The 17,856-nt window shown below is 37.2% G+C and overlaps 1 protein-coding gene across 2 annotated transcripts in view; it reads right to left on the reverse strand.

Annotated features, from left to right (window-relative positions):
* Positions 1–17,856, reverse strand: part of LOC114655773 (peripheral-type benzodiazepine receptor-associated protein 1) — a 380,104-nt gene that overhangs the window by 61,039 nt on the left and 301,209 nt on the right. For both annotated transcript variants that reach the window (XM_051930810.1, XM_051930809.1), the window contains 2 exons: positions 5,225–5,308; positions 528–617 (listed from right to left, as the gene is read on the reverse strand). In XM_051930810.1, coding sequence (XP_051786770.1) covers positions 528–617; positions 5,225–5,308 — 174 coding nt within the window. The remainder of the gene's footprint in view (positions 1–527; positions 618–5,224; positions 5,309–17,856) is intronic.

Raw genomic sequence — 17,856 nt, forward strand, 5'->3', positions numbered from 1 at the left:
AGCGCACCTTCTCACTGTAAACTAAGAAAACTATAGTAAGGCTAACATTGGCAGTTAAAAACGTAGATGAACACATAACTTCCATGACACATAGTGGTATTAGAATGATACAGTTCACTGCAGTGATATGAGAAGATAAAGTGAATCTTCTGTAATCCTTCCTGTTTTGGAAAAAGAAGGTAGTTATAGCTTGAGTGAAAAAACAGGAGCTTCACTAAATGAAGACTCCTGATCTGAGTGTTAAGCAGATTCACTGTTCACACTGAAAATTAAATTTCATTTATCTTTTACAGTTATATGTAAATATATAAAACAAGAGATTAATTCCTTCATTCATCCATCTATTATCTAACTGCCTTACCTAGTCTAGTGTAAGATCATGGAGACCCAATGCCTATTCCAGCACCTTTGGGCACAAGGCCAGAAGCAAAAATGTAAAGATTTTTTTCTTAAAGTAAACAAATGCATTCTTTTAAAAATGTTGGTCATTCTGTATGCTGAAAGATTGAGAATATTAAACCAGATACCTGGTCAATGAGATGTGCCTTCTGGCTAAGGCGCTCAGTTTTTTCTCTTAGTCCAGCATTTTCACTGCGGACATCTTCAAGTTCACTCTCCTAAAAAGATCCATGTAAAATGGTCAATATGATTAAGAACCTGCACTGAAACCTTTACTCTGTTGTTAGTCAATAAGCATGCAAAACAATTACACTGATGGAGCCAAGAGAATTTTCCAAGATCAAATTCTGTTATGACAGAAATGTCTAATGCTGAAATCAGTATTACATTAGTTAACTTTTCAATCCAGAGTTACATTATATAGCTACTGGATTTGAGATGTATTTAGTGTGGTGGCTTTTGGAAATCTGAAAATGTTTCAGGCACAACTCCAATAGCTGCTTCTCTGTATGGGACAAAGAAATTCATCAGGCTAAGCTCCTGCATCCAAAATAATTTCTAACTGAAAACTAAATGCAAAGTGTATAGTTTTGGGAGTCTGTTTTCTATGAACGATGCTATAAAACTGCAACTTGATGATGGATTGCTGAGCATGTAGTCTAGACTCTGGAATTTAAAGAAGTGGACTGAGGCCTCTGGGGTGAAGGTATATGTCAACTCCTAAAAATATTTGCTGAATGTAAAAATTAAACTACCATCTTTCAAATTCAGTAAGCATTATAAATTTAGAACTTGTTTTTCTGTTTGCCTTCAAAGGCCAATCTAGGATTAATATTTAAAAGACCACCACATAACAAAGGGACACACAGTATTTGAAATCAGGCGAAATAGAAGACAAAACCAAGAAAAACCTCAAAAATAGATTATTTAAGAAAAGCTTTCTGTCCTTTATTAAAAAAAAATTGAAGATGCTTTTTCAGCAGGCAGCTGCCATGACTGTGTGACCTTGCCCTCTTACTGGTCGGAATGTGGAAAAGAGGACAGGACAGAGAGAGACAACAAGGGGGCGAGAGAAGGGAGCACTTTCCTGTGATATTTTGTATGTGGACAGGTGTGCTAGCCACACACCTGTTAGGTATTTGTAGGGCAGGCCCCATGAGGCTGCAAAAGAATTGGTTCTATTTGGCACATGAATGTACAGTAGACCACGTTTACTAATACAACTACCACTACTATTACTTTTACTAGCAGCATATGCCATCATATCAACCAATTCAAAATGCAAACATATGATAAAATTACAAAAACATTACAAATTGAAATGGTGAAAAGGATGAAGTATACAAGAATGAACTGCCATTACTAAACATTTTACTAAGACAAAATTATTTTGTAAACTGAACAGCTATCTTTGTTTTTCTTCCTGTTTTGTACTTCAAATGAAAGTAAACCTTAACTATAACATTCACCTTAATAAAAGGATAAATATCTGTGTGTCTGCCCAGTTGCTATGTCTTTGTCAATTCAAAAGATGGGGCATCACAAACATTTTTACTAATAAAATGCATTACATTTGTCATTTCAATAGATGACACTTCTGGGGACAAAGTAGTTTAAAATGGCCAAGGGGCCACATTCCTCAGCCTAACTTGGAAAGCCTATGCTGGAGTGCTGGACATGAGACAATGGAGAACAGTAAAATCTCAGTGGACCTTCATTAGATTCTGAAAGTTTGCTGGCCCTGTATATGACGGATCACATAGGTTATTTTGTTAAGGTGTGTCAAAGAGTACAGAATTTCTGGGCCAATAATGTGTTCCACACAGGTTCTGTATTCATTGTGCAAGAATTTGTCTTCAACCGGTCTTATTGACAGGATATAAATGTGCAGCCAAGACATGTTTTTCTGTCTAAGATGATGGTCCTCTCGTGGAAAACAGTTGCTTGCTTTCTTTAGGTGAGTATATGGAAACAGCCATGAGTGGCAGAGTTAAAGCACTTCTAGATCATATTCACAAGTAATGAAAGAGAAAGCAAAAGGCAATTACACAGTGGCAGTGATGCTACATGCACTGTATGGTATAGTGATTGTGAAGAGGGAGCTAAACATTTGGACAAAGTCCCAGTTTACTGGCTGATCTGTATACAAAACCAAGTCATGGGCAAAAGAAGTGCAAATGGGCTTCCTCCAGTAGATTGCACATTTCACCCTTTATGATAAGGTGACATTCTGAGAGGTACTTGGAACAGATGCACAGCTTCCAAGGAAGAGGCTTCTGACTCTTTAGCCTTGTCTGTCAACACAAACACGATATACATGAAGTATTTAGCCTGAAGACCTCCTGAGCCAATTAGCAAGATTTGTGGAGCCATCATTATCTCAGAAAGCCAAAAGCGGTATCACCTATCAGAAGGTTTAGAGTAAACGCGCTTCTATAAAGAGCTACATGCACTATTTTCAAAAGCTGAATCCAATATGAACAGTGAGGTGACTGAAAGCAAGGAATGATGTCAGTAATGAGCTTAAATGTTGGGATCACTGCAGGAGGTGTACAGTAGGTATCCTTTTTGTATTTTGGGATGTGTATTCCACTGAAACAAAAGCAAACAATCCAGACAAAAACACATACTAATTTAGCACTCTGTATAATCATAAAAAAAATGATATTTTCTAGGAATTAGCAATTAACAATCATTGTCATGGAAAAAAGGCATACCTGTGATCAAGTTTTGTTTCAGTGATCTATGGTACTGTATATTTTTGGTTAAGTGCCCCAGTGATAGACTGGTACTTCTCAAGACCGAGATGGGCTCTGACCCTTGTGACCCCATTCTTAATTAAGTAGGATAAATAATAAATAGGTTTAGTTTTTTTTTTTATTACTGACTCAAAATTATACTTTGTACAGTATATGTGAAGCAACATTTTCATCTTTTTCACTGCACTATATCATTCATTAAGTTTCAATTACATGTTGCTTGAACATTTTGCAATACTTATTGTTCTTGAATTTCTTCAAATGTTATATAAAGATCCCATCACTTTTAAACTAATTTTTCAGAGGTAAGAGATTCAAACGTTTGAAGGGATTGCTGATACTGTTCCCTTCAAAATTCAGGGTACCAATCACTGATAACCACAGACGTATACAGGGTGTATTTATTTTTTGTGCTATTTAAAATGTGCTTCTATGGTACCACCTTTGTGTGTTTAAATATTTAAAATCCTTTAATTTTTAATAAGTCTGGTATGTCTTTATTTGGTTAGGTGGGGTGTAGCATGACATGGTCATCATAATTATATACAGTACATGTAAAAAGTCTTCAGCTACCCAAGAAAATGATTTTATAATTATTATTTTATAACTGGTTATCAGGGTGGAAAGTGTTTGTGAAAACACTGTATAACATTAGAACAGATACAAATAAACATTGGTACAATGTCTCCCTACCTAAAGCACACTCTTAAAATAATGATTCTTTAATGTCACTTATATTATTCTTCACTAGGTCTGGAGGTTTCTTGTAGATTAATTGCTTGACAAAGCACCATTTAATTCTGGGAAGGTTTCTTTGCATCTTAAGTTGAGCCCTGGTACTTTGGAATACTTCCTTATAAGCAGAAAAAAAACTGAAATCTTTAATGTATGGTAACTTACCTATCAGGACACTAACAGATTAAGGAAACCTGTACTTAGCCTACATTGCAATAATTATGCAGCAAGAGATGTTTAAAAGCATAATCCATTGGTATGCCACAAATCTTTTACCATCTACTCTTGATTTTTTACTATATGGAGCCTGTTACAGATCTAAATAAGAACCTTTGCTTGGATAGGTCTTTGGGGAACCGAAAAAGGTTCCCCTTTGGCACTGCTCTGAAGAACCATTCTGGCACCTTTATTTTAACAGTGCAATTGAAGTCTTTTCCTCAGATCTCTTACTCCTGGCAGGCAACAGCTGTCATTTAAGAGTAAACAATCACAGCCACCTTGACACATTCCACCCATGAAATGCTGTTATCATGTTTGAAGACCCATGACAGCAAACACATGTGGAAGTTAAATATCAGAAAGCTGTACCACAATACGAAGAGTAGAACCATTCGAGAAAATGATTAGTGTCCACTTTTGTTGCAGAGATAACCGAATGTAAATTCTTTGTGGAGCTATACCAAAGGTAACTGACATCTAGGCACCCTTGTTCTTAACCCTTTGCAGGAACAAGCTTTATGCTGTCCATGTGGTTAGACAAGCAGTTTTGAAGGCTTATTGGGCACCCGACTCTTTAAAGAATTATAAGCACCAGATTGTATTTAACAGAGGAGGCAGTACTATACATGTCACATTTTTGGATAGGAAAAAAAAGAATAACAAGAGCTTGTCATCTCTGTGACAAGAAGGCTAAATGACCACAGAAATGAAGTGGTCAAAGGGGTGAAATGGGAGATGGAGAAAAACTGAGAAAATGGTGGGCAAGCAAGCAAAATACAAAACCAGGTACAAGGTGACTCGGTGTTCCACAGTTAGAATCAAAGGTCGCTGCTTTGTGTTTATATTATGATTGTGTGATATACCTCTGCTTGTCATTTCCTAATATATATGCTCAACCTCCCAATTTAATTATTTCTTTAATAAAGTCATCTGAGCTTCTCACTGGTCTAGATGGGTGACATATGATAGGCATTTAAGTAGACACTACAACTTTAACACTCTATATTTCAGCACCCCATTTTAAAAAGTTAATTACCTCAAGTTTAAATTAAATTTGAATGAAAGATGTAGTATTAACATCTATGAAACAATGCCAAAGGAGGCATACTTACCAAATCCTGGCATCTCTTCTGCCTTTTTCTTGCTTCATTTTCAAGTTTTTCACATTCTTTTCTTTTGTTGTTCAGCTCAGTTTCCTCAAAAGAGCAAACATAATTTGTTCCTTAAAAACATAAAAAACTAGCAACAATGCTTTATGTTACAAAAAAACAAAGTATGAAACAGAAATGAATGCTTAATAACAATTCAAGGTTTTACTAAACTATTTCAGCTCCAAGCCCTAAGGCCTGATCCCAAGGATATGAGAAGCTAAGCTTGTTCAAGGCATGCTTAAAGTGGAAAGGCACTATTGGGCCAGACTTCTCTTTTTGTGCTCAGGAACATGAGTTTTATCTGCTGTATCTAGAGCACATTTAGATTGAGTTTACTAAAACAAGAAAAACTGCTTTAGGTTTTCTGTGGAATATCAAAAAATGAAGGCCTTACCAGGGTTAAAAATAATAGATGATAAGCCACTGCTGATTCCTCTGGCAGTTTACCAAAGAATACTTAATGACTAAAGTGCCATTGCCACTGCAGCATCAAACCAATGCAGACTCCACATTTCTGTGCTTTTAAAATCCACTAAATCATGCTTAATCATTTATCCTCAGATTTTTTTAAAACATGTGTAATTGATTCTTATCATCCACTATATATAAAAGCAGTTAATACAGAAAAAAATTATATAGGACAAAACACAAGCTTTCATATTTACTAATACAGTACCTCAAGTGGTAACTTTTTAGGTATAGTTTATTAAAAAAGAGATTTGGACACATCTTTGCCCTCAGAAGTTGAGGCACTTGAAATAATCTGCCCCACTAGTGTTGCTTCATGGTAGTGGATGTATAAAAATGTAATTTTGTACATCCTAGACTTGAGTAAACGGGATTGTGATCTGGAGACTGTGGAGACCATTAAGGTCCAAATGAACAGCTAAGACACCAGAAGGTTGTCAGTTCAAAACCACTATCAAATCATGGTGTGATCCTGAGCAAGCTTCTTAATATGTAAAACATTTTAGTTTAAAATAACAGTTGAGAAAAGTTATCAGCCAAAATAAACTAAAAAAAAAACCAATGAAACTGTCAAGGGCAGAGAAAATAGTATAGAACTTCATATAGTCTTGAGCAAGGAGCCTTTTTCTGTTGACAAAGCTCAGCCAGAGAAAGGGATAATGTTCCCATAGAGGAATGCACCTCATTAGGAGAGGTATTCAGTTGTACTGTAGCATTGTCTCTTCATGTCATGAGACCCAGTGTTTGCCACAAAAGCACACTCATGTTATTGCATGGCTGACATGAGTGAAACTCTTTTGGGTCCTTGACAGTGATAACAGGTATTATGAGCCATGTGTTCTCCTGTACTACTTTTTTCATTACCATTGCAGTTAGTTTTAAGTGTCTGACTTTTTTTTTTGGACAGTCTTATCAGCATTTTTCTTTCAACCGCAAGACCTGCATTGGCTACATGTTTGTGATGCTGTTGTGCATGAACAACCCATCAAGACTGTTTTTTCTGAAACACTTTTGTTTGTACATCTGTCATCTTCTATTATGCCACCATGTTGACTATGTAGGATGGCTGAGGTTTTTAAATACTACTGTGTGCATTATATGTATATGGTATTATCTGAACAAAAGGCAGCTATGATCCTGTAATATTCTGTGCCGCCTTTGTTAAACTCTATAGAGATTTGAGGCCCTGAGGTGATCAGTCTACATGCAAGGATATTGTATGACCATTGAGAATGGACTTCTCTGCGTTAATGCTGAAGTTAGTGAGCATAGATACAGACATCTAGACTTTCCTTAGATATCTGGGAGAGTAGGTAATGTTAGTAATGAGTTAAAAAAGGGGAAAATGATCAGAAAAACAAAGCACAAGGTTGTTCATTTATTTTATTTTCATGCATATCCATTTAAGGTTTAGCATGTTGAACTAAGACAATTTAAGTACTAGACAAAAAATTACAGTAAATGTAAAAAGTAAAAGCTCATTATTTTGTAACAATTTTATTTTTTGGAAGGGCTGTTTTCTTCACAAGTACAGTAAATGTTAAAGATATATTAGATAGTTTCTGTTTTGCTATATTTGACTTTATAAGTTGAGTATATATTGAATACTTTTCTATTTATAAAGTATAAACATGAACACCATACATACATACATACATACACAGAGTCAAATTCTAAAAATTCAAAATGAATGCCAGAAATCCAGTTCCTAACAAATTGGAGACATGTAGCAATGGTTTTAGTATTGTAATGTTTTACCACCATAAGGGTTTTTGTCCTCGCCTTTACTAAGACAAGGCTAGTGTTGCAGATGATTGGCAGAATTTACAGAGCATAAAACTTGTACAAGGTTTGATCTGAATAAAATTTAAAAAGTAATCAATGGGCAAGAATGCCCCATTTGATGAACCATTAAATGTGGTGGATATTGGCAATTAATAACATACCAATTTCTGATTCAAATGAGTTCTTTTGATGGAAAGCCCATGATCTTAAAATGCACGTTACAGGTTATGTCACTTGTCAGATGTAAACAGCAAGGGATATGGTATTCATCCTATCAATAAATCTTGTGACCTGAGGTACATGATGCACGGTTTTCAGGTGGTCCACAACATTTAACATTTCTTCCTCATTGTTTTATTGGAGGGTTAACAATACTCTTGCCAAAATAAGTTTCTTTTATTGAAGCCAAATCATTTGTTTTTAACATGATAGTTCCAACTTTATATACTGTATCATGATAGCAAAACAAAGCATGAATGGCACTGGTGCTTCTGTGGTCACCTCCTGCAGAGGCCATGTAGTTCACTATTTCTCACAGTTTACTAAAAGAATGTTGCACTGTTTTATTTTGCTCATATGCTGCATTGCCATATCTTAGAATCAAAATTCTTAGCATTTTTTTTAGAACATTTTCATCCAGCATGCTTTTGTCTAAGGAGAGTGTAAAGTTATGAAAACGAAGTATTACTGGGTATTGGACTTCTTCCAGCAGCTACTGTCTTCTTCTTGGCAAATATAAGAAGAGTGTTGCATGTCAATTCTGTCTAATTTTCAGGAACATTTTGAACACTAATAAAATGTGCAACAGATGGTACATTTTTGTCTCTGGAAGCTATGTTGGAATGCTTCAAATTCATGTCAGATGCTCTTTGGTTGGATTAGAGATTTTTGACCTACTACACAGTATAAATACAGTAGCTGCCTTAACAAATCACTATATTTAGCCATACTGTAAAATTTTAACATTTTACTCTTGAATGATAATTAACTTAATTAGAATGATAAAAGTGTCTATGTGTAACCACAGCCACTGTGGAGAGAGTATCATTGATGGCTACACTCCAGTTGACAATAATGTGGAAGACACAACAAACGAAGTGTGAAGTCACTATAAAAATCACCCTATGTAAAACACTATGAGGAAGTAACAGAGGCTTGCCCTGCAGTTGTTGAAGAGAATCATTATAATGTATGTCGAGCTGCTGAGATGCTCAGCTAGGCACAAAAACATTGGTAGTAAAAAATTCTAAGTTCACTGTTCAGTGAATATGAAGATGTACTGATTTACTGTAACACAAAAACATCATACTAGAGAGAGAATAAACTGAACAAACTAATAGTATTAATAAAGTGATCAGGATACAGTACTGAAAGCATTCCACAATTATTCTTTTACATTAATACCCATTAGCACTTTACCTTTTTAGGTGCATAAAATCTGTTTTCAGAGAAGTGCACTATGAAAGAATGCATGTATATGAATTTAAATGTTGAGTAGTATTTGCAGAGAGAATTTTGGAGAAATAAAATTATGCTTAATTGTCAATTATTATTCAAAAAGCATTTCAGAATCCTAAAAAGAATGTAGGCTTTCATTCAAGAAAAAACTAGATATGATTAAATTGCCTTATTTTAATTTCTCTAAATGCTTCACATATAGGTCAATGAGCAATCTGTAAATTTGCTTATTTAAACCAGGTTATCAGAATAACTGAAAAAATTAGACGAGTGCAGCTAATTCTGTTTCAAAATCAGATTATGAGCAAGCTAAGCCAGGTAACTGCACTGGGAATATTAATTATTAAAAAATTCAGAACAACAGTATGCTTTCATCTTGCCAGTCTGTCAGCCTGCAAACAAAGCAAGGTGTGCAATCAGCAAGACAAATGATTGGAATGGGGGACGGCAAGTGCGTCACAAAGAAAAAAAAACACCAATGTTATTATCACACCTTTATGACGTGATTTCTGCTCTCTGTATTTATCTATGTTATATTGTAGTTAATAATTTATGCACTGTGATGACAGGCTTCATTTTATATAAACATGTAGCTTATTGATTAAAATAAATAAAATTAAAAATAAATATTATAGGAAAAAACAGCGGAAAACTTTGATAAAATGAACCTAAGTGTTTAGCAAGCTGAAATAAAGTTGGGGATGGGAGTGGAAGGTTCTAGAGCCAAAGGTTATACAAATGTAAAGTGAAACTACAGTGGGATTCAAAGGAAACTGGACATCTTGACCAGTAGGGAGAATGTATTTGTTTTGGTTCAGGTTAATTTTGCCTACTTTTGAGCGAATGTATATATTTGACTGAATGATTTCAAACAAAAACTATGGCAAGCTATAAATGGAATCATATTTGGAAAATACCGGAAGCTTACCAGAGACCGCTAGGAAGCACATGTTAAAAATCAGCATAAAAAAAAAAAAAACGACGTTGTTGTTGGTATCTGTTTTCCAATGCCTTCTTTTTGCTAAGTTGTAAATGATAAACATCAAAAATTATTTCTATATAGCCTTAATGATTCTTCTCAGTTTGACTGTTGTTTTAGCCTTAACCAAATCATACATATTTTTCCTTTTGTAAATTTTGTGTATATTTGAGGTGGGTTGATGTTTTTATTCTTATTTGTTATGATATTTCTTGAGCTTTGGTAAAAGGCTAAATTTCCCTCTTGGAATAGATAACTTATCCCTTGGCCTACTGACACAAACAAAGTCACTTTATGTCTTTGGGTCACAGGAGAAAGAAAAAGAAAAAAAAAAAAAAAAAAAAAAACTATCCAGAAAATAAAACAAAAAAACACACTGAAAGAAAGTCACTTAAATTCAGGAGCTTTGACGCAGCAGTACAAAGCACTACATCACCATGCTGCCCATATTATTCATACAGCTTTAGAAATGAAATAACCTTTGTGTGATTCCATACACCTGATTAAGACTCAAAAGCTGGAATGCTCACTTTCAAATGTTCCATTTTTAAGCAGGGAATTATGTTTCAGATATATGGCACTTCTTTAGATGCATGCTAGTGTGCAGTCCTACTCTAATTCCACATAATCCTGTTGCACTTGATCGAACTGTGCTTTGTACATCCCAGCTGCAGTTGACACTTCATGCTACCAGTTATGCAACATAAACAGACTCTGTCCTCTACATGTCACATGTTTTTCGTTAAGCATTCATCATATCATTTAGATTATGTCAATTCCTTTTTTTTGTAGCATTAATTCATAAAGAGTCAAAATAGTCCTAACCAAAGATGGCAGGCTCAGTGACACTGGCTTCTTTTCAGATATAAAACTGTCTGTTGTGGTTTCAAGGTGTCTCGCTTCCCAAGCCCAGAAAAACAACTGTGGCAAACAAAGCTCTTTTATTTCCCTCCAGATTACCTTCCAGACACAGGCTTCTTATTGTGATAATCTTTCAGCTCCTTCTTCTTCCCAAGTGACTGAAGAGGAGAGACCCCTTTTAACACCATATCCAGTAGTACTTTTGTCATGTCAGAGTTGTACCTTAGAAACATTTCCAGGTCAGACAGAGCTCCAGGAGAACTGGGGACCCTCCTCCACTAGTAGCTCCCTCAAGAGGCCTCTAAGGACCTCAACAGGAATGTCTGTTAAGACTTCATCACCCATTCAGCCCTGCAGGCATCCAAACAGGAACACTAGTAGAGGGATGCTGCCAGTCAGTGCCCTGGAAGAACATATTGCCCGTGGAGGTACTCTCCCAATGTCTCTCCATTACCTGAGCCTCCCACCTGTGAAAGGTACCACTAACTATCTTAGCCAGGATGCCAGCTCATCCATGCCCTCCATTACACTAAAAAATGTTAACACTAACTTAGAAAGCTATCAAATGAACATCCACAAACACTTCTCTGACATACTTTACCTGGTTCTAAATCAAAGTTAAAAATAGTCCCTGTCCAGAGGAAAGAGGAGAGAAGGAAGGTAAAGAGAGTGGAACTGAGAGTAAGAATTTTGAATGTTGGCAGTATGACTATTAAGGGAAGAGAGTTAGCCGATAAGATGGACAGAAGAAAGGTTGATATATTGTGCGTACAAGAGACTAAATGGAAGGGGAGTAATGCCAGTGGATCAGAAGTGGATTCCAACTGTTCTATCATGGTGTGGATGGGAGAAGAAATGGGGTATGGGTTATTCTGAAGGAACAGTATGTCAAGAGTTTTTTGGAAGTGAAAAGACTTTCAGAGTAATGATTATGAAGTTGGAAATTGGAGGTGTGATGATGAATAGTAGTTTAAGTGCATACAGTCATATGAAAAAGTTTGGGAACCCCCCCTTAATTCTTTGGATTTTTGTTTATCATTGGCTGAGCTTTCAAAGTAGCAACTTCCTTTTAATATATGACATGCCTTATTGAAACAATAGTATTTCAGCAGTGACATTAAGTTTATTGGATTAAGAGAAAATATGCAATATGCATCATAGCAAAATTAGACAAGTGCATAAATTTGGGCACCCCAACAGAGACACTACATCAATACTTAGTTGAGCCTCCTTTTGCAAATATATCAACCTCTAGATGCCTTTGATGAGTGTCTGGATTCTGGATGGAGGTATTTTTGACCATTCTTCCATACAAAATCTCTCCAGTTCAGTAAAATTTGATGGCTGCCGAGCATGGACAGCCTGCTTCAAATCATCCCATAGATTTTCGATAATATTCAAGTCAGGGGACTGTGATGGCCATTCCAGAACATTGTACTTCTCCCTCTGCAGGAAAGCCTTTGTTGATTTCGAACTGTGTTTTGGGTCATTGTCTTGTTGGATTATCCAACCCCTGCATAACTTCAACTTTGTGACTGATGCTTGAACATTATCCTGAAGAATTTGTTGATATTGGGTTGAATTCATCTGACCCTCAACTTTAACAAGGGCCCCAGTCCCTGAACTAGCCACACAGCCCCACAGCATGATGGAACCTCCACCAAATTTAACAGTATGTAGCAGGTATTTTTCTTGGAATGCGGTGTTCTTCTTCCGCCATGCAAAGCGCTTTTGTTATGACCAAATAACTCAATTTTTGTCTCATCAGTCCAAAGCACTTTGTTCCAAAATGAATCTGGCTTTTCTAAATGAGCATTTGCATACAACAAACGACTCTGTTTGTGGCGTGAGTGCAGAACATTACCCTGCCATACAGATGTTCTTTTTGCAAATTGAGCTGAATTGTAGAACAATGTACAGATACACCATCTGCAGCAAGATGTTCTTGCAGGTCTTTAGAGATGATTTGTGGGTTGTCTGTAACCATTTTCACAATCCTGCGCATATGATGCTCCTGTATTTTTCTTGGCCAGCCAGACCTGGGTTTAACAGCAAGTGTGCCTGTGGAGTTCCATTTCCTGATTACATTCCTTACAGTTGAAACTGACAGTTTAAACCTCTGAGATAGCTTTTTGTAAGCTTCCCCTAAACCACGATACTAAACAATCTTTGTTTTCAGATCTTTTGAGAGTTGCTTTGAGGATCCCATGCTGTCACTCTTCAGAGGAGAGTCAAAGGGAAACACAACTTGCAATTGACCACCTTAAATACCTTTTCTCATGATTGGACACACCTGTCTATGAAGTTCAAGGCTTAACGAGTTAATCCAACCAATTTGGTGTTGCAAGTAATCAGTATTGAGCAGTTACATGCATTCAAATCAGCAAAATTACAAGGGGACCCAAATTTTTGCACAACCAGTTTTTCACATTTGATTTAATTTCATACAACTAAATACTGCTTCACTAAAAATCTTTGTTCTGAAAACACCCCAGTACTCAGATGTTCCTAGGAAATGAAGGACATACCACTGTTATCTTTTTTGTTGAAAGTAGAGTAAATTATTATGCAGGCGGAGAGTGGTTCCCAGACTTTTTCATATAACTATATGGCCCGCAAGTTGGGTGTGCGATGGATGGGAAAGAAGATTTCTGGAGTGAGTTGGATAAAGTGATGGACAGTGTACCCAAGGAACAGAAAGTGGTGATTGGAGCAGATTTCAATGGACATGTTGGTGAATGGAACATAGGAGACGAGGAGGTGATGGGTAAGTATGGTATCAAGGAGAGGAATGAAGAAGGTCAGATGATAGTGGATTTTGTAAAAAGTATGGGCATGGCTGTGGTGAAAAAGTATTTTAAGAAGAGGGAGGAACATTGGGTGACATACAAAAGTGGAGGAAGATGCACACAGGTAAAGAGAAAGTGTAGTTATACAGCATAGGATGGTGGTCTGTAGGATGATGTTGGAGATCAAGAAGAGGAGGAGGGTGAGGGCAGAGCCAAGGATCAAATGGTGGAAGTTTAAAAAGAAAGACTGCAAGGTTGAGTTTAGGGAGGAGGTATGACAGGCACTGGGTGGCAATGAAAAGTTACCAGACAGCTTCAAGAAGGGTGCTTGGCTTGACATCTGGACAGAGGAAGGAGGAAAAGGAAACCTGGTGGTGGAATGGGGAAGTACAGGAGAGTATACAGAGGAAGAGGATGGCGAAGAAGAAATGCAAAAAGTACACGAGTAAAAGGAGATAAGGCGCAAGGTGAAGAGAGAGGTAGCGAAGGCTAAAGAAATGGTGTATGATAAGTTGTATGAGAGATTGGACACTAAGGAGGGAGAAAAGGACCTGTGTCGATTGGCTATGGACAGAGCTGGGAAAGATGTGCAGCAGGTTAGGGTGATAAAGAATAAAGATGGAAACATACTCACAAGTGAGGAGGGTGTGTTCAGAAAAAGAAAAGAGTACTTCAAGAGGCTGATGAATGAAGAGAATGAGAGAGAGAGATAGAGAGAGAAGGTTGGATGATGTGGAGATAGTGAATCAGGAAATGCAACGGATTAGCAAGGAGGAAGTAAGGACAGCTATGAAGAGGATGAAGAATGTAAAGGCCGTTGGTTCAGATGACATACCTGTGGAAGCACGGAGGTGTTTAGGAGAGATTGCAGTGGAGTTTTTAACCAGATTTTTTAACGGAATCTTGGAAAGAGAGAGGATGCCTAAGGAGTGGAGAGGAAGTGTACTGGTACCGATTTTTAAGAATAAGGGGGATGTGCAGAGCTGTACTAACTACAGGAGGATAAAACTGATGAGCTACAGCATAAAGTTATGGGAAAGAGTAGTGGAAGCTAGGTTAAGAAGGAAGTTGATGATTAGTGAGCAGCAGTATGGTTTCATGAGGGTGTTGATGGAGAAATACAGAGTAGGCCAGAAAGAGTTGCACTGTGTCTTTGTGGACCTGGAGAAAGCATTTGACAGGGTGCCTCGAGAGGAGTTGATGATATTGTATGAGGAAGTCGGGAGTGGCAGAGAATTATGTAAGAGTTGTACAGGATATGTACGAGGGAAGCGTGACAGTGGTAAGGTCTGCGGTAGGAATGACGGATACATTCAACGTGGAGGTAGGATTACATCAGGGACTGGCTCTGAGCCAATCTGATGGACAGGTTGACAGATGAGATTAGACAGGAGTCCCCTTGGAGTATGATGTTTGCTGATGACATTGTGATCTGTAGTGAGAGTAGGGAGCAGGTTGAGGTGACCTGGAGAGGTAGAGATATGCTCTAGAGAGGAGAGGAATGAAGGTCAATAGGAATAAGACAGAATACATGTGTGTGAATGAGAGGAAGGCCAGTGGAATGGTGAGGATGCATGGAGCAGAGTTGGTGAAGGTGGATGAGTTTAAATACTTGGGATGAACAGTACAGAGTACAGGGTATTGTGGAAGAGAGGTGAAAAAGAGAGTACAGGTAGGGTGGAATGGGTGGAGAAGAGAGTTTTTAGGAGTAATTTGTGACAGACAGTTATCAGCAAGAGTGAATGGGAAAATCTATAGGACGGTAGTGAGACCAGCTTTGTTATATGGGTTAGAGATGGTGGCACTGACCAGAAAGCAGGAGACAGAGCTGGAGGTGGCAGAGTTAAAGATGCTGCTTATGTGTGATTTAATGGATGTACTATTGGAGTGATCATATTAGAATCTCTACCTTTCCTGTTTTCATTGATTGATCAAGTCTTTGGATGCATTATTTGCTTCTTTGAATGCTAATATGATTTGGGTGGTTTCTAACAATTTTGCTGCAGAAAACCAAGATGTAAGATATAGTGCTCAACAATGACTTTTATTTTTATCCTTCTGGATTAAACAAATACTATACAGTTTTTACCTATTACTCACCCCACATTGTTTGAAGTGATGGCTAAAAAAAAATTATCTTATGTTTTCATGGAGAACAGAGATAACAAAGTTCCACATACAGTGGGTTTCAATGGGGACCCAAGTGATCAACAGCAAACAATATCAAAACACCCATTAAAACATCTCCAATTTTCAGGTATCCCATCATATAGTATGCTAATAACCTCCCAAACACATGTATTTTTATTAAATTATTATTAAATAAACTGGAAAATGAAGCTCGCTCAACTAAGGTTGAACTTTTGATTTAAAGACCTTCCTAAAGATCTGTAGAGGATAAGACAGATGAGAGAGATACAGTATTAGAAATTGCAAGAAAGGCCCTGCATGTGACAGCACATGAGCATGCTAGGAAGTGATATGCCATGTATCCATTCTGCATACCCTGGAAGTGCATTATACAGGGGCCCCCACAGGAACAGTGCAAAGCTATCCATGCAGCCAGAGGGAAGGCAGCCTACCACAGCCTTCAGAAAAAAGGACTTAGTTCAGGGAAAAATTAAAACTTACTCTTATGTGGTACATGCACAGAACAAGTCAACTTCACTTTATGCAAACTTTTAATGCTTAAATTAATTAATATTTCATTGATACTTCATACCACTATACATACTGTAGATCATTCCAGAATGCATTATTTTCCTTGGAGTGCCCTTTTAGTGTTCTGAACAATTTTAATTTACAAGATAAAGCATCCAAACATCTATTATCATATCATGGCAGAAACACTGAGATCATCTACAAATTTTGAAATGAACCCAGATATGAATATATTTGGGCATAAGGTGGAGTGGTGGCTCTGAGGCTAAGGATCTGCGCTGGTATCCTGAAGGTTGCCGGTTCGAATCCCCGTCACTGCTAAAAGAGATCCTACTCTGCTGGGCCCTTGAGCAAGACCCTTAACCTGTAATTGCTCCAGGGGTGCTGTACAATGGCTGACCCTGCGCTCTGACCCCAAGGGGTATGCGAAAACTAACAAATTTCTAATATGAGAAATCATATAAGACGAAATAAAGAAAAAAATAAATAAATAAATACTGCTTATACATTTCAGCAAAAAATGACTGCCAAAAATAGTTATTTGGAAAAAAAGGCATTGTGCAAATCACTTACAAAATCTAATCTAGAGGATTGTGGCTATAGCATTTATGTTGGACACAAAATAAAATGTTTGTTGTCAAGAAAAAAAAAACACACTGGACAACTACATTTTTCAACAGTTTTGCTTTCTGAAAACATTTTGGTGATTATAATAGAAGGTTTGTTCCTGACCTATGCTCTGTGCTTGCTGGGATAAACTCCAGCTCCTTCGTGGCTCTGCTTAGGAATGAGTGTATTTAGAAAATGGATGAATGGATTACAATACACAGCTTCAACCTCAATGAAAATATAACTTCAGAGTTTGAAGTAACCATTAAATTAACTTTAGTTGAACTTAAAATGTAGTCACTTATTGATGTTGGCACATTGGATAAGTTTAAATGAGCTAAAAATATTTCGCTGCTGATTTTCTCAACATCTGATGCTTCTCATTTCAATACATGGCTATCACTGATAACATTCCACTGGCTCTAATACCACTTTTCCTCGCTGCAATGCCCTTTTGAAACCTTTCATCATGTTCATCAGAGACTGCACCGAGATTAGCAGGGAAGAAGCCCAAGTGTAAATGCAGAAAATTAATCTTTTGCGACATGTTGCACTGCATGGCTTTGTATGCACGAAATATGTCAATTAACTGGACATAGCTTGGTGCTTTCTTCATCTGCCAAGAAAAATCTCAACAACATCTTCAAATGCCTTCCATGCGATTTCCTCTGTCCACAAAAGAAGACTGTCAAACTGCTCTGATGGAATGGAGTGTTTTCACTGATGATGTGCCTGATTTGTGGACCAACAAAAAGGCCTTCCTTAATCTTGCCATCAGTTATCTGTGAAAACATCTGTCTCAGATATTATAATCCATCACTTTCTTTGTCGGCATACAACAACACATAGAAGCTGATGCAATATAGCACGTTCTCAATGGTTTATGGGTAATTACTCTTGTGTCTGAGTGGCTCAGATTAGAGCTGAGCTCTCTATATATTGTATACAGCAGTGGTGGGGTGTTCTTTACTCCAAGGCTTCAG

Source organism: Erpetoichthys calabaricus, chromosome 8 (genome assembly GCF_900747795.2).
Source record: "Erpetoichthys calabaricus chromosome 8, fErpCal1.3, whole genome shotgun sequence".
Lineage (NCBI taxonomy): Eukaryota > Metazoa > Chordata > Cladistia > Polypteriformes > Polypteridae > Erpetoichthys > Erpetoichthys calabaricus.